The following is a 23,542-nucleotide window of genomic DNA, read 5'->3' as shown; positions in this document are numbered from 1 at the left end:
ATTGAGGGTGGCATGATAGAGGTGTACAGGGTTATGAAAGGTACAGAGTGACAGCCAGTGCCTTTTTTCCTAAGACAGCAATGGTCAATACCAGAGGACATTCATTTAAGGTGGGGAGAGGAAAAATTAGATGAAATATCAGAGATTTTTTTTTACAGTGGTAGGTGCCTGGAATGCACAGCTGGGGTGGTGGAGGAGGCTAATGCAATATAGATATTTAAGAGACTTTTGGATAGCCACATGGATGTAAGAAAAGTGTTGGAGATGGGCAATGTGGGAGGGAGGGGTTATATTGATCATGGAGTAGGTTTATATAGGTCGGTTCAGAATTGTGGGATGAAGGGCCCATACTCCACTGTTTAATTTAATTTTTTCTTGTGAATACGGCTTATGTGATGCTGTGTGCCTGTGATGCAGCTAAAAGTAAATTTTTCATTGCACCTGTGCATACATTTACTTTTGTATATGATAATAAACTCAACTTTGACAAAACACTGGAACTTGTAAAGCTCGTAGTTCTACTTCACTGATCTTTGGCCTACTTCACCACCATCCGTCCCCTGAACTTCACAATGCCTATGAAGATGCCTGACAACATGTTCCTTTAATTCCCCCAATTTTAATGATTCCGACATCATCAAAGTCACTCTTTAAATCTGTGAATTTCTCCATCTCTCTTAAAGGCTCTTCTGATCTTTTTGACTAAATTGTAGTTATTTGCTCAACTATGTCCCTGCATTTGGGAGAAAAAAATTATGTAAAGAAAGCTCCTAAGGCAGGGATTCCTAACCTGCAGTCTGTGGACCCCTCGGTTAACATATGGGTCCATGGCATAGAAAAAACTGGGGACCCCTGTAGGAGTGCTTGGGATGTTTAAGGTGCTCGAAAAGTGCACACTCTAATTATTTTGATGTCGAGTTGTGCTGATTTTATTTTCTCCTTTTAAGGAAAGGATGTAACGTACTGATTTCAGAATTTCATAATTTTTAAACATCCATCATAATTTTGTCTGAATTTCTCTTTAATAGACCCACGTTCACCTTTCCTACCTTTCCCTCATTATGTATTTATTAAAAAGACTGGTAACTTACATATAATTTCCAAGGCAAAAAAATCTCTTTTGCACACCTTATCACTTTCTTAAAAATTCTTAACTATAATGACATAACAGTTGTAGAGGTGAAATAGCAAACCAGAAGTTGAGAGTTCAAATCACATTGCAGAAAATCAGTATATCCTACATAATTAGTGTTCAGCTTCTTTAGTGCAGTCAATCAAGGTCAAAGCAAAGGAAAAAAATTCTATTTTTTAGATTTGCATCATAAAGTCTATTTGGATTTTTTGTACATGCACAAAAAAATCACTGTGATTAGAGTATAGGTATTTCACTAATGTCTGTTAAAGCAGGCTATGAAATTTATTTTACTAACTATGCTCAGACCCTGCATATCACTACCATACATAGCACTGATTCATTACAATGCAGTTATTCTTTATTGGAATTTTTTTAAACGACAAAAATTAATTCTATGCAACACTTAAAACTTCTACAGAGTGGCTGCTATTACAGTAAACATTCAATCAGCCAATGAAAGCACTTTACATACGCTGGGAGCCACACACAGCCAATCATGTATTAGTTCACGCTGCCTCCCCCGCATGTGTAAACGTTCTTGCTCTCTCATCAATTTATTCCATTTTTTTCACCCATAACATCTGGAAAACACGCTGCAACTTCCAGTGAGGTTAGTACATTTAAGATGTCTTGCAAAAGAAACAGCATGGATGTGAAACTGCAAGTGATAATGGCGTTTGGAAGTGGAAGCTGGTGAGCATCAGGTTGATGTTGGTGCCGCTTTGAAATTGGCTACATCGACGATCAGAACAATTATAAAAAATCCAGACAAGATAAAAGCTTCTGCAATGACAACCTCAAAGTTATCAATAACAAAGGTGACTCATTGAAGGAGCTTGCAACAATGGAAAATACAGTAAATATATGGGTGGAAACATGCCCCTAAGCCAGCTAATAATAATGGAAAATGCAAGAAGTTCCACAACCATATTCAAGAAGATACAATGCTAACATTCACAGCCAACAGAAGTTGGTTTGATAGATTTAAACAGCACAGTAACCTCCATGGTGTACTTACCTCTGGTAAAGGGCTAGTGCAGATAGCAAGACAGCCCAGGATTTGCCTGCAACACTGAAGGCCATAATCTAAAAGGATGATTATACTCCAAAGCTTGTCTTCAATGTAGATGAAACAGGCCTATTTTGAAAAGAATACCTTTCCGTACTTCCATCTCCCAAGAAGAGAAACATGCAGCTGGGTTCAAGGCTGCAAAGGACCGGTTAACCACAAAATTTCTCAGCACTAGCGTCACGATCACACAAACCATGGACTAGTTCATCGATAATGACCCTGACTGGGAGCGAAGCAATAAGGCACAGAGGGGAGTTCTCGACATGATTTCCTGCTATTGAGAACTGCTTCATGAGAGGAAACTTAAGAAAGGCAGTCAAATCTCGACACCAAATAGAAGAAGAAGCTGAAGTTAGAGGAGGACTTACAGACTGGTCCCTCCTCTGAGATGCAGCCGCCACCCGCTTCCCTCCGCTGCTGCTGCTCCACTGATGTATTTGTGTGTTTGTTACCCCATGAGTTACTGTGTACACATAAAATAATATATCACACCTTGGGTTTAATATTTTTTAAATCAGGTACACATGTCCATTTACGTAATGTTATAACGACCCCACATAACGCTGATTTACATAGCGCTCCACCTCCCAGGAGCGCATCCTCAGTGCTAGGTGGGGTCTGAGTGTATATGGTTATAAAATATATTATAAATGTGTGGGTGAGATAAGGAACAAAGTGGGTGTTGGTCTTATATACTCTGACCTTTGATACTGAGAGGAAAGAGGAACTGATTACTGCCTTTACAATGATGGTGCTCAAAAATGACATTTTATTACTACAATACAGTATTTGCCGAACAGAAAAAATTTACTAAACATCATTAAAATAATAAGTCATTATATCTCATAAGGTGTCCTTCTGGTCATGCTAATAATTTTTCTGATGTTTAAAATAAATAACGTATGCCCTGTATTATCCCAAAACAATCAGCAATAATAATAGCCCACACTATTTTTCCTTTTATCATTGTTTCCTTAGCACTACCTGCCACTCCATCCATCTTCGTATCATCTGCAAACTTTGCCACAAAGCCATCAATTCTATTATCTAAATCATTGACAAACAATGTGAAAAGCAACAGTCCCAATACTGACCATTGAGGAATACCTTTAGTCACTGGCAGCCAAAGAGGAAAGGCCCCTTTTATTCCTACTCACTGCCTCCTGCCTGTCAGCCATTCCATTATCCATTATAATGAGAATAATTAGATTATATAGTCTAGGTCGCTAGAAAAGGAGGTTGTGTTTACTATTTACAACTGTATCATTGTGTTCACTTGGACTTACTGTATATGCACAAAATATTGTTCCAATTATATTGCAACTAATTCAATAACAACTAGCTCTGAATGTTTAAGGATGTTTTGATCTCTGTGTTTTGTTCTGGTATTTCTGAATTATCTTGAAGGTAAAAAAAAAATTTGTTAGCACATTTGGTTCAAAGTTCAAAGTACATTTATTATCAAAGAATATATAAATTATACAACCTTGAGATTTGTCTGCTTACAGGCAGCCACAAAGCAAAGAACCCAATTAAAAAAACACCAACCCCAACGTGCAGTGAAAGAAAAAAAAACAAATTATGCAAACAATGTAAGGAAGAAACAGCATTCCGAACCAAACTGGATCCGATCCTTAGATCCGAATCCCTGGAGCAGCCTGGAGAAGGCTCAAAGCCTTAGTATTAGACCCAGAATCCGAATTAGAGTCAAATTTATATCACTGACATATGTCGTGAAATCAGGTCTTCACATTAGCATAGCAAATTTCCATGAAGCTTACAGACACTAAGCACAGCAGCCGGAGGCAGTCTCACAGCATCAGCTCCACAGAGAAAGAAGCAGACCTCTCAGGAGAGCAAGTGAAATTGGCTCAGCTCTCACCTCCGATCCCAACACCTTGCTTTTCCAGTCTATCTGGGCCAGCCTTTCATTTGCCTAACCAGTGGATCATACCTCATATTAGGACCTGGGCCCTGGTGCAGCGAAATGCACTGGGCCTCGGCCACGCCACCCAGCAATACACGCAGGGTCTAGATTTCACCGCCTAGGTCGAAGCCATTCACGATCTCTCCAAATCGACTCAGTGCTTACAGCAATCCAAACCTCGCACACAGGTTAGTTAGAAGAGCATCAAAACTTCTCCTCTCCGAATCGCCTACTCCAACTGCGTTGATTTTGCAGTGCACCAGCACAGCACATTTCTCATATTTGCTTGGCTCTCCATTGTTTCCGGTGATAGTTTACCACAATTTACTTCAGAAAAGGTGCTATTAGAAATATTTTTAGTTGAATTTTTTGTCTTTCGAACTGCCAGTAAGCTGTTGCACACCTTTGGTAGCGCCATCTTAAATCTGAATTATTTCTTTTTCCACAATAAATATCCAAGTTTGTTATGTTAAGATAATAAAATACTGCAATCATATTCGGTGAGGTAGAAGGTAACTGTATCTCCTTTGTCTATTTAAAAATTCAGGACAGCATTTCACAATATACCTCCACAGAGTGCAGAAAAAGCCAATTCTTACCACTGATGGCTTTTTGATAGACCAATGCAATTGGTTCTCTCCACCGGCTCCTCCTAACTTACTACAAATATTTTATTTTCTTACGGATCCAATTTCTTTTTGAAATCCATTATTTTCAATATGCTTTCACTATCGCTTCCTCAGAGCAATTCCTAATCCAATATCATAATTTTGATGACAGTCTTTTCATTATTCATTTTGCAGAAAGTGGCCACTGCAGATATGACCTGCATCTATTGCACATTCTTAACTACCAAAGGTGGTGGAGAGCTGCTTTCTTGAACAGCTGCAACCCTTCTTGTCATTGGCTATATTTAGCTCTTGTTTCTAGAGACAACAAAAATGATGGGCCATGATATATATATCCAACTTGGGATGGTTTGCAACTTGCAGAGGAACCTGCAGCTGGTGTTCATATCACTTGTTCCTGTCTTTCCCAGTGAGGTGTTTGGGAAAAGATGGTACACCAATGATGGGCGGAGTAAATTTCATGGCTGAGGTGAATGTTGCCATTTAACTGTCTGAAGAAGTGCGGACACTTCTGAGGAAATCCCTGATGTGGGAAGCACACCGTAAGAAATATTTTAGTGGTCTCTCACTTTTTGTTGTCTCATTAATACAGAGTAATAGCAAATCTATCAGCATTTCTTCAAACATACTATACCATTTTCTTACTCACTAACATTAAAAAGAACTAAAAATCATTGAAAACAGCTTCCAATATCTTATAATTTTTCATGCATTCAACTTGAAAATTACCCCTTTCTTCGGACTACTGTTTGTAGCTGAACTAATTTATTTGTCCAAGCATTGGCCCTGCAGCTTAGAAACAATATTAAGTGACATTTCAGTCAAACCCAAGGGAAAGCTCTTTGACAGCAATGGTAAATTCTGGAGGAGGCGTTAGCAATAAGGCCCTGTCTGGCTGATATTCCGGTTGTCACTGATTTCAACAGATCGTAATCAAAAAGTACTGGCACCGTGGCCGAGGTCCCAGCCTTGATAAATGCCATCAAAGACCAATAACTGATTATTCATGCCACTGGAACTTGTGGAATCTTGCTGCAGATTTTTGTCACTTGATATAGGCACCATTGGGAAAGAAACTCTTAGCTTCCTTTTTTATGCTGTGCACAGTCACAAAGCTATTACTTTTGAACAGTGAGTTCTACAGCAACACACACACACAATGCTGGAGGAACTCAGCAGGTCAGGCAGTATCAACTGCATAGAACTCAATAGAAAGTCAATGTTTCGAGCCAAGACCCTTCATCAGAACTGAGGAGGAAGGGGAAAGATGCCAGAATAAAAAGGTGGGGGGGCAGGAGAAGGAGGTTTGCTGGAAGGTGATAAGTGAAGCCAGGTGAGTGGGAAAGGTCACAGGCTGAAGAAGAAAGAATCTGACAGGAGAGGAGAGTGGACAACAGGAGAAAGAGAAGGAGGGGGGAACATAGGGGAAGTAAAAGTTTAGAGCGGGGAATAAAGGATGGTGGGAGTGAGGGGGGGCACGAATTTACTTACCAGAAGGAGAAATTGATATTTTTGATATTTGTGCTGTAGTTTTGACCTAATGATAAGAGACGAACTGTAATTTGTTTCCAAATCATGGCCTGAGATTAGGAGGGAAACTTGCAGGAAGAGTGTTCCTACGTGTCTATTGCAATTATCATAGGGCAGAGAACCTTAAAGCACAGTAACAGGCCTTTCAGTTGACATATTGCTCCTGTCATGACCTCAGCCCCCTCCTTTGTGAGAATCGCAAGAGAGAGAGAGAGAGCCTTACGGTTTGGAATGTGGGCTGGTCGCTCAACAAGACAAAAGCCTTGGACATAGCCATTGTCTTGGGAGACACCTTTGTGGAATAAGGAACTGGCCTACGTGCAAACCCTCAGGGCAATGTGAGATGGGTGATGGGGGAAAGATTGCCTCGCCCCCCACCCTGATGGACATCTACAACCCTGCCAGTCCAGATAAAAGGTGGGCTGCTGAGGCGGGGCCTCAGACGCACCAAGGAGACACACGAAGGAGACACGAAAGTGCTTCCCGTCGGGACGGGAAGCCATTCTAAAGGAAGCCACGTGCGTTAGATTCTGGATCGAGAGTCTGTGGCTGGACCCAAAAGGAAAAACAGCTTTAACTAACAGCAGGGATTTGCTTTGCAAGGACAATGGGCAAGTGTTCTTTTTCTCTCTCTATCCAACACGTGAAACGCCAGCGGTTCCCGAAACGGGGAAGCCTGCAGATTTTGAGTGACTCTTATATTTCATTGGACTCAGTATCCCCTAGACAACGATAGAGCTCATTTTTGATTGATTATTACTACACCTGTGCTTTAGATTGAGTTTTGACGATGTATATGATCTGAATGTTTTGTATTAACCATACGTTTGTGCCCCTTTATAAATAAAACGTTTGAAAATAGTAGCATCAGGCTTCAGCGGACCTATCTATCTTTGCTGGTAAGTCACCCGGTTACTGGGGAACGTAACAAGTGGGGGCTCGTCCGGGATTTGAAACCAAAGGGGAGGGTCAGTGAATCGGGCTGTAAGTCCAAACTTAAATCTGGTTACGCAGGTAGCCAGACAGGAAACCAGCAAAGATGGATGTGGATGAATTTATGAGAAACCCGACTGTAGAGGCGCTAGGGACGGCTACCAAATCAGACTTGGTAAATCTGGCAAAGGGGTTAGACCTCGCAGAGGTGAGATCATCAATGAAAAAGCAGGAAGTGCGAAGGGTCATAAATCAGTATTACATTCGGAAGAAGGTGTTTGCGCTGAGGATTTGGAAAATATCCCCGAAAAGAGATTAGCGAGTGGGGCAGATCAGTTAGAGTTGGAGAAAGTAAGGTTGGAATATGATCTTAAAGTAAAGCAGCTAGAAGCAGCTGCAAAGGCTGAGGAACGGGCTGCAAAGGAAAAGGCTGAGGAAAGGGCTGAGAAAGAAAAGGAAAGGGAGCAGGTAATACAGCTCGTTAACCGGCATGCAGACTTATGTCCAGATGTTCCCCGAAGGTGTAGTGGGACGCAACATGATGTGATAGTTACCTCAACCCAACCTATTAAACAAGCCCCTTATCGGTTGAATTCTGAAAAGAGCCAGCTAGTAGAGAAGGAGATTGAACATATGCTAGCTGCTGGGATAATCCGCGAATCCTCTTCCACGTGGGCTTCTCCTTGCGTGGTTGTCCCAAAGCCGGACGGGACCATAAGATTCTGTACCGATTACCGGAAGGTCAACGCGGTTACCCAGACCGATGCTTACCCTATTCCCCGGGTGGATGATTGCATTGATCAAGTGGGGAAGGCAAGGTACATCACAAAAATTGACTTGTTAAAGGGGTACTGGTGCGTTCCTTTAACAGACAGGGCTCGAGAGATTTCAGCCTTTGTCACCCCGTCCGGGTTGTACGAGTACAACATTATGCCGTTTGGGATGAAAAATGCCCCAGGGACATTTCAGTGGATGATAGACGCTGTGATAAAGGGGTTAACCCACACCAAGGCTTATCTTGACGATGTGGTAGTTTGGAATGACACCTGGGAGGAGCACCTGGAGGCTGTAGAAAGTTTGTTTACCCGAATGTCGGCAGCCCACCTTACAGTAAACCTCGCCAAGAGTGAGTTTGGTCATGCCACGATCACCTATCTGGGGTATGTTGTGGGAGACGGGCAGTTGGCCCTGTGCAGGCGAAGGTCCGGGCTATTTCCGAGGTCCCTGTACCCTACAATAAAAGGGCCCTGAGGAGGTTTCTGGGCATGGTGGGATACTATCGGAAATTCTGTAAAAATTTCGCGGACATTGCGCTCCCCCTTACAAAATTACTGCAGAAGGAGGAAAAATTTGAGTGGGGTCATTCTTGTCAGAATGCCTTTGAAAAGTTAAAAGCCATATTGTGCCATGACCCTGTGTTAAAAGCGCCTGATCTGTTAACCCCCTTCTCCTTGGCCACGGACGCCAGCGATGAGGCTGCAGGAGCAGTCCTATTGCAGCAAGCGGGGGATGGAGTGGAGCACCCGGTAGCATATTTCTCTCGGAAGTTCAATAGACACCAGAGGAATTACTCTACCGTGGAAAAGGAATTGTTAGCGCTTGTGTTGGCGATACAACATTTCGAAGTGTACATTTGTCTGGCGCAAAGACCCCTAGTGGTCTATACCGATCACAACCCGCTGGTATTCTTGGACAATATGAAAAATAAAAACAGGAGGTTATTAAGCTGGAGTCTGATGCTGCAGGAATTCAATATTAAGATACAGCACATTAAGGGGAGTGATAATGTGCTAGCGGATTGTTTATCTAGGTGCTGAATTAAATGTAAAATGTATGGCTCTGTAGTTAAAACGAAAAGCTTGTGTGTTGTGTTAGATTCAAAAATCCTATAAGACTCATTGAGCTGAAGTTTGATGCTACCAGACTTTAGTACGGTACGTGTGGTTAAGATATTAAAGAAAGGGGCACTGTAATTGTTACCTGTTTAGATACTGACTGGAATGTATAACGGTAGTACTCTGTGAAGAGAAAAGCTTGTGTAGTATGTTAGAGTCCAGAAAAAAATCCTGTACCAACTTGTTTTCAACCGCTGGTAAAAAACTTTTAAGAGGGGAGGTGTCATGACCTCAGCCCCCTCCTTTGTGAGAATCGCAAGAGAGAGAGAGAGAGCCTTACGGTTTGGAATGTGGGCTGGTTGCTCAACAAGACAAAAGCCTTGGACATAGCCATTGTCTTGGGAGACACCTTTGTGGAATAAGGAACTGGCCTACGTGCAAACCCTCAGGGCAATGTGAGATGGGTGATGGGGGAAAGATTGCCTCACCCTCCACCCTGATGGACATCTACAACCCTGCCAGTCCAGGTAAAAGGTGGGCTGCCGAGGCGGGGCCTCAGACGCACCAAGGAGACACACAAAGGAGACATGAAAGTGCTTCCCGTCGGGACGGGAAGCCATTCTGAAGGAAGCCACGTGCGTTAGATTCCAGATCGGGAGTCTGTGGCTGGACCCAAAAGGAAAAACAGCTTTAACTAACAGCAGGGATTTGCTTCGCAAGGACGACGGGCAAGTGTTCCTTTTCTCTCTCTCCAACACGTGAAACACCAGCGGTTCCCGAAACGGGGAAGCCTGCAGACTTTGAGTGACTCTTATATTTCATTGGACTCAGTATCCCCTAGACAATGATAGAGCTCATTTTTGATTATTACTACACCTGTGCTTTAGATTGAGTTTTGACGATGTATATGATCTGAATGTTTTGTATTAACCATACGTTTGTGCACCTTTATAAATAAAATGTTTGAAAATAGTAGCACCAGGCTTCAGCGGACCTATCTATCTTTGCTGGTAAGTCACCCGGTTACTGGGGAACGTAACACTCCAAACTAATTAAACTACTTTTTAAGCCTAAGCGAACTTGTCTTTTCTACCTACACAAGGTCTTTTCCCCTCGATTGCCTGCATATTCATGTACCTGTTTAAGAACCTCTTAAATACCTCAATGCATTTGTCTCTGCTACCATCCGAGCAGCACATCCCAGGCTTCCACCACTCTCTGTATAAACAAACTTGCCCAGCACAGCTTCTTTGAACTTACTCTCATCATCTTAAATGCATGCCATCTAGTTTCGGACATTTTGTCTCCGATGAAAAGATGTCTCTTATAATTTTATAAACTTCTGTCATCAAGTCTTCCCTTCAGACTCTACTGCTCCAGAGAAAACAACTCAAGTTCGTCCAACCTCTATTCACAGCACATACCCTCTAATCCAGGCAGCATGCTGATAGAGCTCTTCTGCACTCTCTCTCCAAAGGCACCACATCCTTCCTATAATCAGGCAATCAGAACTGAATGTAAACATTCTTCTAGACAGTAGAGCTCAAGAGTTTGGGAGTTTTTTTGGAGAAGGCTCTCACCTCAATCATGATGTAGTGGTGCTAGCTCAGTAAATACTTATGTTGGTGGATGGAGAATACAAGAATACTCTCTGCTGGGTGGCTATAAGCTTCTTGAGTGTTTGTGAAATACAAATCATCCAGCTAAGTGAAAAGCAGTGGAGGCTCTCCAATGACTTGTGCTTTGTAGATAATGGGAAGTTTAGTGGAAGTCACCCTGACCTACTCATGTATCCATAGTCTTTTTTCTGATTGATTTAGTGAAATTTCTGATTAACCTCTTCCCACCAGATGTCGATGTTAACACTGGTAACATTATTGAAGATGAAATGGTGGAGAAAGGAGTATGAAAGCACTCTATTTTTGGAGATGGCACTTCCATGAGATGAATGTAATGTGCTTTTATTAAAGCTGTCCAAGAATATTGGCTTTCTATTAGTGCATGTAGACTGCTTTATTATATAAGGATTCGCGAATGAGTATTGGTACTGGTTTATTATTGTCACATGTACCAAGATCCCGTGAAAAGCTTTTCTTGCATAACATCCACACAGATCAAACCATTGCACAGTGCATTAAGCAGAATAAGGTTAACTAGTAACAATGCAGAATAAAGTGTGAATGTTATAGAGAAAGTATACTGCAGGTAAACAATAAAGTGCAAGATCATTAGAAGATATACTTGAGGTCAAGAATCCATCATTGTCGATTAATAACTCAATTTAGATGGCCGGCAAATGGTATAAAATATTTAGGTATAAGAGTTGATAATGATATAAAGAACTTATATAAATTAAATTACTTACCATTATTGAAAAAAATTCAAGATCTTGATAAATGGATGATATTACCAATAACATTAATAGGTAGAGTAAATACCGTAAAAATGAATATATTCCCTAGACTACAATACTTATTTCAATCATTACCAATACAATTACCCCAGAAGTTTTTTCAAGAGTTAAATAAATATGTGAGGAAGTTTCTTTGGAAAGGTAAGATGTCAAGAATATCATTGGAAAAATTGACATGGAAATTTGATCTAGGAGGGTTACAACTTCCAAATTTTAAGAATTATTATAAAGCAAATCAACTTAGATTTATTGCATCTTTTTTTGAGAAAGATAGACCGGCATGGATTAGAATAGAACTAGATAAAATAGGAGAAAATACACCAGAAGATTTTATATATAAATGGGAATCTAAATGGATACAGGAAAAGAAAGAATCTCCTATATTAAAACATTTGATTGACTTATGGAATAAGATAAATGTTGATGATGAGACAAAGAAATCTTTATTAGCAAAGAGATCTTTAATTCAAAATAGACATTCCTTTTACAATCGATAATCAACTTTTATATAATTGGTTTCAAAAAGGGATTAGATATATAGGAGATTGTTTTGAAGGAGGTATATTAATGCCATTTGATCAATTAAAGAATAAATATAAAGTATCAAACAACACTCTTTTTTGTTACTTCCAATTAAGGGCTTATTTAAGAGAAAAATTAGGTCAAACAATGTTATTGCCGAAATCTAATGAAATAGAAACTTTAATTCAAAAAGGAAAAACTAAAAAATTTATTTCTTGTATGTATAGCTTGATTCAAAAACAGGCAATTAAACAAGGAGTCCATAAGTCAAGACAAAAATGGGAAAGTGACTTGAATATTAAAATTGAAGAAACAAATTGGTCAAGACTATGTCTTGATAGTATGACAAATACAATAAATGTCCGGTTAAGATTAGTGCAATATAATTTTTTACATCAATTATATACTACACCACAAAAAATAAATAAATTAAATCCAAATTTATCTGATCAGTGTTTCCGATGTAACCAAGAAATTGGTACTTTTTTTACATTCTACTTGGTCTTGTTCTAAAATTCAACCTTTTTGGACAAATTTAAGAGTTTTATTGGAACAAATTATTGGAACACAACTTCCACATAATCCAATATTATTTTTATTAGGCGATATTGAAGGGATAAAATCAAAACCCAAATTGAATAAATATCAGAAAGAATTTATAAAAATTGCACTGGCAGTAACCAAAAAGGCTATTGCAGTTACTTGGAAATCGGATGCATACTTAAGTATAGATCGTTGGAAGAATGAAATTTCCAGCTGTATTCCACTTGAAAAAATTACTTATAATTTAAGAGATAAATATGAAACATTTTTGAAAATTTGGCGCCCTTATTTACAAAAGACAGGATTAAATATATGGGTGCTCTGAAGATAAAGTAATTGATTATTTGGGGAAAGAAATAAATATATATACTAAAGTTATTACGAACTCCGTGGAGCATGTGGGGATCTTCCAATATCCAGGCACTCTTTCTTTCTTTCTTTATTTCTTTTTCTATAGGGATGTTAGGGGGGAGGGGGGAAGGGTATTTTTTTTTTCTTCTTTCTGTAATTATCTGAAAACTCAATAAAAAAAGAATCCATCATTGTTTAAGAGGTCCGTTCAAGAGTCTGATAACAGCTGGATAGATTTTGTATTTGAGACTGGTGGCTCGTGCTTTCAGGTTTTTGTATTTTCTGCCCAATAGGAGAGAGTAGAAGAGAGAATGTCTTGGGTGGGTGAGGTTTCTGATAATGCTAGCTGCTTTACTAATGCAGCGAGAAGTACAGACAAAGTGATGTTAACATCAGTCTGTGTAACTCAATATAATTCATTGCTCCTAGATGCATGTGAGATATAATGCTAAGGGAAAATGTAGGTCTCTTTTTCTGCAGAAGATGCATGTTCCAAAACAAAAATGAATTTCCCTCATCGATACTTATGTTGACTGACGGCTTTTCCAATTTCTTAACTACTCAGAGAGCAGCAAATCACGGATTGGACATAGATAAATAGCTGTTGGCATCATTGTGTACAATAAAGAGACTGTGATGTCAGTGAACAGATGTACAATTCTAACCCTGCATCTCCAAGGAACCTAAACACCTGCCAGTTGCTCATACAGATTAGTGTCAAGGCTACAGATCTACACAGCTAGACAAAACCTGATAATTTTCTTGCCACTTGGGAAATAAAATTTTTGTCTACCATCCTAACTTGGCTTTTAAAGATCTCCACATCAGCATAATTTTGCTTTCAACATAATTCTGCTTTCAACATCAAAATATTAAATTTTCTTGCACAAAACTAACTACAAGATCAAGGTCTGGCAAATTAAATACTTGCTTTCTGTGGTAAATCCACAGATTTATAAAGTGCTATTCCCCTCATCAATCCACCTTCTTATCAGCCTCATATCAGAAATATATACTGTGCATGTCAAGAGATATGTATGGAACACAAAGCAAGAACAACGATCATATTGGCTGGCTGTGTTCTACGATTCCACAAATCTCTCTGCTTCGCCAACAGAAAGTCAATCTAGCATGAAAGTATACTCAAAAAATAAGAACCCATGACACTGCAAAAGTTCCACAAACACAAGAAAATTTGCAAATGCTGGAAATCCAAAGCAACACACACAAAATGCTGGACAAACTCAGCAAGCCAGGCAGTATCTATGGGAGAGAGTAAGCAGTTGACAATTTGGGTTAAGACCCTTCAATAAGACATTGCAAAAGTTGTCCAGACATCCCTGACCAGCTACACTCTCAGATATAAAAAAAATATTATCTCATCATTGAAGTTCACTCATTTTTGGTGCACTAACCACTGTTGTGTGTGGAAACACCATGCAATCTTGTGACCACTAAAATACAGGAAAGTCAATGGGAACGGATAGAACATTTGTTAAAGTTGTTTAACCTTGAATCATATGCATACACTTTACTTGTATGTTTTATGATGGTCACTATTTGTAGCTGCCTTGTTTTTTTTTCTACACAGGCTAACAAAAAGCTTGTCAGACTCAAAAGGACACTGCCTAGTCTCTGTACAGCACCAAGAAGGGCTGTCAATGAGACAAGGGAAAACTGGAAGTGGGATTAGGTATATGGGGCATGGATGTAGTACATCGATGTGATGGATAGACTGAGACAATACCCATCCATTGAGAGGTTCTTGGCTACTGCAAGTGACATTGCAATATCTGATAATGAGCTCAGAAAACAGAGATGTTACTACAATAATTGTCAGTGAGGTTTACAGATGAATGTGGAGGCAGAAAATGAGTCTAGCATAAGCCGTGGGCAAAACATTAACATTCTAGTTAGGACTTTTATAAGACAACATTTGACACACTATGTGGTTTAATCTTTGTTTTTTTTTGTTAGTGGAAATTGCAAGGCATAGGTTACATCTTTAGTAGTCTGTTTCTATTGTTAAATGCTGTTCACTGGGTGAATTTATTAGATCCACCTCTAATGCTGGGCAGGCATCAGATACCTCAAGGTGAATTACACCTCAAGATGTCTGGACCAGTTTCCTGATGGTTGCTCATTCACTGGGAAGTGAACAGTGATATTGTTGTAAATAAGTCCTCTTTCAGGGAATGCACCCATATAAATGACATTCACAGATTTCTCAGATCAAAGCAAGCTGTCATATAAAAGTAAACTGTATAGCAGCTACATAAATATTTAAATAGAAGGAAATGCCAAGTACTTTATTAAGGGAGTAAAGGAAAGGCATTGGTTCTGCTGATCTCAGACACCACAGGACCTCAACCATGATCCTATGAATTAGGTGCTGACAATTTATGTCATTATGAGAGACACCAGCAGGCTGAATCTGTGGTCAACCAACATCCACGAGGTCGTATTTTGTGACAGGGGACATTGTTGGATAATGATCAGGTGTTGGATTGCTGGTTGATTAGCTTCTTCTATTTTCTAAACATACTGGCACTAAGTGCAGTTCAGCTGCTCACACGCTAGTTGAATACTGGCCAATTTCACATGATAAATCCAAGGTTTTTTCTTGTCACTGGTGCTGATCTATTTGGCAGCCACGTGCTGAGCCCCCGTGTTTCATGAATCATCTTCAGGTGGGTCTGGTAAATAACCAATGCAGGCAAAGGGGATAATACATCCGCAAGGCCACATTATGCATTTGTGCAAATTGGACAGTGACTGATGGATCACGTATTATCCAGGGTCCGAAATGGAAATGGAGAATGACAGCACAATGGTAGGTTACCGCATTTGCAGCTACAAGCCTAGATTGATGAACTAGTGGTGAGATTCTGAATTCCAGTATGGTAAGCCTGGAATTTAAAGGAAGGCAAATAAATTTGGAATTATACTGCACAGCAACTTTTTTTCAAAAGTGTTGCTTCTTTAGGAATTTGTTTTGGTTATGATAGACCACTTGAACCTGTACACAAATATAACTTCAGACTACTTGCATCATGTAGGAATTTGGAGTATCAGGAAATTAACTTCTTTTGAGTATAATGCATTTAATTGCATAAAACTGCTGACACTTTGCAATAGTTCAAATAAGCCAAAAATGATGATTTTCACTTGTATTTTGTATTTTCATTTTCATTTGTACTCAGTCTGAGGTTTCTTGCTTAAGTGTCCAAGAATAATCAGCCAGCATTAATTGATTACTTTTGGCCTGATACCATGAGCACAATGGCCTTGTGAAACCTTTCACCTCGCTCTTCACTGACAACCTAAGATTTGCAGGGAAGAAGTCTAAATGGGATTGCAGAAAATAAATCTTTCATGACATGTTGAACTTCATGGCTTTGTATGCTTGAAGCATGTTGTCAACCAGCTGCACATAGACTGTTGCTAAGAAAATTTTCAACAACATCCTTGAATGCCTTCCATGCAATTTTCTCTGGTTCCATTAGAAGTTCTTCAAATTGCCTGTCATTGATGACCCGTTTGATTTGTGGACCAACAAAAATGCCTTCCTTAATCTTGGCAAACTCTGGGAAATATCTGTCTCAAATATCAAAAATCTACATGGAAATATTTGTACTTGGTGACAGCAGATTCCATCCTTGCAGTCTTCAATCCAGTAATTCTGCCTTTAGTTTTGACAAATCCAAGTTTCTGACCAAGTAATTTTACTCAGATTTGGATAATCAGATGAGGCTCACTTACCAGAAGGGGTTCAAAATCTATATCAGTATAATTTTCCATTCTTTGCTTGTGCACCATGGCATCCTTGTCTGCCTCCTCTTGACTCCATGCCTCTGGTGGCTTCGGTACTGGAGGACTATCGTCATGCGGCACAGGTCTTATGGCTGAAGGGAAACTGCAGTATTCAATGGGTTTCTTGATTTAGCAAAGAAACCAGACGCAATGGCCAGGCAGAATTAATAGTATGTCACATGAATCTTCTGTTCTTGCCGTATCATCAGGACAGCGAACAGCATTGACTACCAAGTACCTCTGAGCCAAGATCTAAAATTGACAGTGCTCCTGAACAAACATGAGCCCAGGCCTTGCCTTGGTTGCCAATTTTGCACCCAAAGCAGAGCTCATAGGCTTTCTTAATAAGAGTGGACATGCTTCATCTTTGAGACTTAAACGTATACTCACCACAAGTATAGGGAAATTTTCATGATAATTCTCATGATTAGCAACTAAAATCCTAAGATTCACCTAAAAGTATTTAGGAAGCAAAACTGTTGCTGCTTAGTTTTATTGGCTGGTACCTGCACAAAATAAAAAATCTCTTGGATTGTGGTGGAAATCTCTATGGATTGCTAATACCTTTTAAAAATGAAATGCTGTCCTTTGGTCAATATGTGACCCCAATCCCGCTACTGCCATTAACCATTTCTCTGAACACTGCACCAGTGTGGTATAAATAAGTCAAGTGGCAAAAATTAATGAATAGCCAGTAACTTTGGACTCCTATCATGCTCCCTTTCAGAACTGGGTTTAGTTTTTGACAAAGTGCAAGTGAGATACATAGAAGTGTTACTTTTTTTTCTTGAAGGTCACACAAGGTAAGAAATTCATACCTTAATACCACCCCACGATTGGTTGGAAAGGAAATCCACGGGGGTAGATACACCTGGCTGGGCTGGATAACGAAGCAGGAAGTCGAGCTCCTTTGGATTAATTTCTTTATTAGTCAGAAGTATCTGTTAAATTGAGGTAACAAAAAAAAAATAAGCAACATGCTAGTGAATTAATGGTATGATTTCATTTCATTCCATCATCTGATAAAAAAAAACATCAATATGGACCAATACTCAACCCTTCCACTAAAAATTCATATAGACTTATACTTAGTTAGAAAGACATAGAAACATAGAACCTACAGCCCTCTGTTTCTCTAAGCTCCATGTACCTATCCAAGAGTCTCTTAAAAGACCCTATTGTATCCGCCTCCACCACCATCGCCGGCAGCCCATTCCACACACTCATCACTCTGCGTAAAAAAACTTACCCCTGACATCTCCTCTGTACCTACTTCCAAGCAGCTTAAAACTGTGCCCTCTCGTGGTAGCCTTTTCAGCCCTGGGGAAAAGCCATCCGTGTGATCAATGCCTCTCATCATCTTATACACCTCTATCAGGTCAACTCTCATCCTATGTCGCTCCAAGGAGAAAAGTCCAATTTCACTCAACCTTTTCTCATAAGCCATGCTCCCCAATCCAGGCAATATCCTTCTAAATCTCCTCTGCACCCTTTCTATGGTTTCCACATCCTTCCTGTAGTGAGGCAACCAGAAATGAGCACAGTACTCCAAGTGGGGTTTATCCAGGGTTCCATATAGCTGTAACATTACCTCTCGGCTCTTAAACTCAATCCCACGGTTGATGAAGGCCAATACACCATATGCCTTCTTAACCACACAGTCAACCTGCGCAGCAGCTTTGAGTGTCCTATGGACTTGGACCCCAAGATCCCTCTGATTACTAGCCCATCTCTCCACTTCCTCATCCAGGTCATTTATAAAAATCATGAAGAAAAGGGATCCCAGAACAGATCCCTAAGGCACACCGCTGGTAACCAACCTCCATGCAGAATATGATCCATCTACAACCCCCCTTTGCCTTCCGTGGGCAAGCCAATTCTGGATCCACAAAGCGAAATCCCCTTGGATCCCATGCCTCCTTACTTTCTCAATAAGCCTTGCATGGGGCACTTTATCAAATGCCTCGCTGAAATCCATATACACTACATCCACTGCTCTATCTTCATCAATGTGTTTAGTCCCATCCTCAAAAATTCGTTCAGGCTTGTAAGGCATGACCTGCCCTTGTCAAAGCCATGCTGACTATTCCTAATCATATTATGCCTCCCCAAATGCTAATAAATCCTACCTCTCAGGATATTCTCCATCAACTTACCAACCACTGAAGTAAGGCTCACTGGTCTATAATTTTCTGGGCTATCTCTACTCCCTTGATTGGTCCTATTCTCTCACGTCTTATCCTCTTGCTCTTCACATACTCATAGAATGCCTTGGGGTTTTCCTTAATCCTGTCCAGCAAGGCCTTCTCATGGCCCCTCCAGGTTCTCCTAATTTCATTCTTACTCCTTCCTCCTAGCCTTATAATCTTCTAGATCTCTATCATTACCTAATTTTTTGAACCTTTCGTAAACTTGTCTTTTCTTCCTGACTAGGTTTACTACAGCCTTTGTACCCTACCATCCTTACCTTCATTGGAACGTACCTATGCAGAATGCCACGCAAATATCCCCTGAACATTTGCCACACTTCTGTCGTACATTTACCGAGAATATCTGCTCCCAATTTATGCTTCCAAGTTCCTGCCTGATAGTTTCATATTTCCCCTTACTCCAATTAAACATTTTCTTGACTTGTCTGCTTCTATCCCTCTCCAATGCTACGGTAAAGGAGATAGAATTGTGATCACTATCTCCAAAATGCTCTCCCACTGAGAGACCTGACATCTGACCAGGTTCATTTCCCAATACCAGGTCAAATACAGCCTCTCCTCTTGTAGGCTTATCTACATATTGTGTCAGAAAAATTCCCCGAACACACCTAACAAACTCCATCCCATCTGAACCTTTTGCTCCAGGGAGATGCCAATCAATATTGGGGAAATAAAAATATCCCATCACAACAACCCTGTTATTATTGCACCGTTCCAGACTCCATTCACTATCTGCTCCTCGATGTCCCTGTTACTATTAAGTGGTCTATAAAAAACACCCAGTAGAGTTATTGACTTCTTCCTGTTCCTAATTTCCACATACAGAGACTCAGTAGACAATCCCTCCATGACTTCTTCCTTTTCTGCAGCTATGACACTATCTCTGATCAGCTGTGCCATGCTCCCACCTCTTTTGCCTCCCTTCCTATCCTTTCCAAAATATCTAAAGCCTGGCACTCTAAGTAGCCATTCCTGCCCCTGAGCCATTCAAGTCTCTGTAATGGCCAGAACATCATAACTCCAAGTACTGATCCACGCTCTAAGCTCATCCGTTTTGTTCATGATACACCTTGCATTAAAATAGACACATCTCAAACCATCAATCTGAGTGCACCCTTCTCTATCACCTGCCTATCCTCCCTCTCACACTGTCTCCAAGCTTTCTCTATTTGTGAGCCAACTGCCCGTTCCTCCATCTCTTCAGTTCGGTTCCCACCTCCCATCAATCCTAGTTTAAACTCTCCCCAATAGCCTTAGCAATCCTCCCTGCCAAGTAACTTACCTCGCCTCGATGCTAAGTTCCTGTTACTATTATTTCTATAGTAGATAGATAGATAGATAGATACTTTATTCATCCCCATGGGGAAATTCAACTTTTTTCCAATGTCCCATACACTTGTTGTAGCAAAACTAATTACATACAATACTTAACTCAGTAAAAAATATGATATGCATCTAAATCACTATCTCAAAAAGCATTAATAATAGCTTTTAAAAAGTTCTTAAGTCCTGGCGGTAGAATTGTAAAGCCTAATGGCATTGGGGAGTATTGACCTCTTCATCCTGTCTGAGGAGCATTGCATCGATAGTAACCTGTCGCTGAAACTGCTTCTCTGTCTCTGGATGGTGCTATGTAGAGGATGTTCAGAGTTATCCATAATTGACCGTAGCCTACTCAGCGCCCTTCGCTCAGCTACCGATGTTAAACTCTCCAGTACTTTGCCCACGACAGAGCCCGCCTTCCTTACCAGCTTATTAAGACGTGAGGCGTCCCTCTTCTTAATGCTTCCTCCCCAACACGCCACCACAAAGAAGAGGGCGCTCTCCACAACTGACCTATAGAACATCTTCAGCATCTCACTACAGACATTGAATGACGCCAACTTTCTTAGGAAGTACAGTCGACTCTGTGCCTTCCTGCACAAGGCATCTGTGTTGGCAGTCCAGTCTAGCTTCTCGTCTAACTGTACTCCCAGATACTTGTAGGTCTTAACATAGTGCCATTGCTTTAAATGACTATAATGGCTAATATTCATAAATGTCTGATATTATTTTCTTTTTCCCTTGAGCATAGTAATGTATCCATCCACCATCCACAGCACTATGCATGTGAATTGTGACAGGCAGGACTCATCTCTAATTATCTCAAATGCAAGAAGTCGTTCTGTTGAACAATTCATGTTAAAATAATACTCCTTGTACAACTTAACCTTTCAGTTTGAGAATGCTGGTAGAAATACGAATCAGATGCAGACCTTTACACTTATCTAAATTTGCATGCCATCCAGACAGATCATGCACATTTATTTCAAGGTAGCAAACGGAAAACAGAATGCAAGATATAATGATATAGTTACAGAAGAAGTGCAGGGTAGATGCAAAGACCAAGGTGAGGTAGTTTAGAAGATCAAGAATATATCTTTTAGTATATGAGAGGTCCACGCAAGAGTCTGAATACAGCAGAACAGAAGCTGTTCATGAGCCTGGTGGTACATGCTCTCAAGTTTTTTGGTCTTCCCAGCAGAAGAGGAGAATGACCAGGATATGAGGGGTCCTTGTTTCTATGGCTGCTTTTCTGAGGTAGCTGGAAATATAGATGGAGTCAGTGGAGGGGATGCTGGCTTGTGTGAAGGAGTCAAATAGGCAGTTGATTTTTTTTCACTCTTCTTCAGCACCCCATCCTCAGAGAAGGTCTTCTCTGCTCATGTCATGTTTTACTGAGGTTGGATGCCTCATCCTTTACCAGTGGTGATTCATTCACAAAGCTCTCTAATCGTGACATCACAAGCAAGAAGATCTTATCCTCACTTGAATCTTTGGAGACAGTAATTGCTTAGTGACAAGGAGCAGTATTGCTGCCCAACTTTTAATATCCTTAGGCCTGAGATAAGAGTGCCAGTGATACCACAATATAACTGCAGTTATTCAAAGCTTCAAATCAATAGAAGTATTATTCTCACTTTCTGTTTCAATTGTGGCTTGACCTGCTGCTGCTTATTTCCATCATTATTTCAGTTTTTCAGCACCATGGGAGTTAGCCTGATTTCAGTGGTTGGAAAGATGTTGAAGTCCATTATTAAGGATGAGGCTTAAGGTACTTGGAAGCACATGATAAAATAGCCCAAAGTCAGAATGTGACTTCTGACAGGGAAATCTGACATGACAAATTTGTTGGCGTTCTTTGAAGAAATAACAAGCAGGACAGACAAAGGAGAGTCAGTGGATGTTGTATCCTTGGATTTTTAGATGGCCTTTGACATGGTGCCGCACATGAAGCTGCTTAACAAGGTAAGATTCCATAGTATTACAGGAAAGATACTGGCATGGGTAGATGATTGGCTGACTGGCAGGAGGCAAAGGCTGGGAATAAAGGGCTTGTTTTCTGTTTGGCTGCTGGTGACTAGTAGCGCTTGCAGGGATTGGTATTCGGACAACTTCTTTTCACATTATTGTCAATAATTTGGATGACAGAATTGATGGCTTTGTGGCTAAGTTTGTAGATGATAGGAAGATAAGCAGAGGGGCAGGTAGTGTTGAGGAAGAAGGGAGTCTGCAGAAGGACTTAGACAGATTGTGAGAATGGGCAAAGAAGTGGCAGGTGGAATATAATGTAGGGAAATGCATGGTCAATTTGCAAGAAAGAATAAAGGCATAGATTATTTTCTAAACAGGAAGAACATTCAAAAATCAGAGGTGCACTGGGACTTGGCAGTCCTTGGGATTCCCTAAAGTTTAAGTTGCAGGATTGAGTCAGTGGTACAGAAGGCAAATACAATGTTATCATTTCTTAGGAGAGGACTAGAATATTAAAGCAAGGATGAAATGCTGAAGCTTTATAAGACACTGGTCAGACCACATTTGGAATATTTTGAGTAGTTTTGGGCCCCTTATCTAAGAAAAGATGTGCTGCACTGGAGAGGGTCCAGAGGAGGTTCATGAGAACGATTCCAGACTGGAAGGGTTAACATATCAAGAGTATTTGATGGCTCTAGGCCTATACTTGCAGGACTTTAGAAGAATGGGAGGTTGTGGAGAGGATGTTTCCAATAGTGGGGAGTCTAGGACCAGAGGGCACAGCTTCAGAATTAAGACACATCCATTCAGAACAAAGATGTAGAGGACTTTCTTTAGCCAGAGAGTAGTGAATCTTTGGAATTCATAGCCACAGATGGCTGTCAAGGCCAAGTCATTAAGCAGCTAAAGTTGATTGTTTCTTGATTAATCAGAGCATCAAACATTATTGGAAGGAGTTAGGAGAATGTGGTTGAGAGGGATAATAAACCAGCCACAATGGAATGGCAGAGAAGAGTCAATGGCCTGCATAGCCTATCTCTTAAGGTCTCGGAGCTGACAGACACGAATAAAACATGTCATATTTTGAATTCTCAAGTCTTATCAAACAACTGGATTACATTGCACACTTAACAACAAACTTGTATAACTCTCATTGGTGTGAACTTATTTTGCAACTTTGTATTAATTAGGTTGAGATAAATCACCAGCAATCTTGAGTCCCATGACACTTCGTATTATCTCAAGGATGATTACCTAATACAGCATGTACTTTACTATAATCCCATCTAACTGTATTAAATTAGTTACTTCTGATGCTAATTTTCTGGATAATCT

General features: G+C 40.3%; 1 protein-coding gene across 1 annotated transcript in view; it reads right to left on the bottom strand.

Moving 5' to 3' along the window:
• Positions 1-23,542, bottom strand: part of dnah9 (dynein, axonemal, heavy chain 9) — a 550,870-nt gene that overhangs the window by 139,063 nt on the left and 388,265 nt on the right. The window contains exon 59 of the mRNA XM_073025877.1: positions 17,522-17,644. Within this exon, the coding sequence (XP_072881978.1) occupies positions 17,522-17,644 (123 nt within the window). The remainder of the gene's footprint in view (positions 1-17,521; positions 17,645-23,542) is intronic.

Source organism: Hemitrygon akajei, chromosome 22 (genome assembly GCF_048418815.1).
Source record: "Hemitrygon akajei chromosome 22, sHemAka1.3, whole genome shotgun sequence".
Taxonomy (NCBI): domain Eukaryota; kingdom Metazoa; phylum Chordata; class Chondrichthyes; order Myliobatiformes; family Dasyatidae; genus Hemitrygon; species Hemitrygon akajei.
This window is presented reverse-complemented; position numbering and strand designations above follow the sequence as displayed.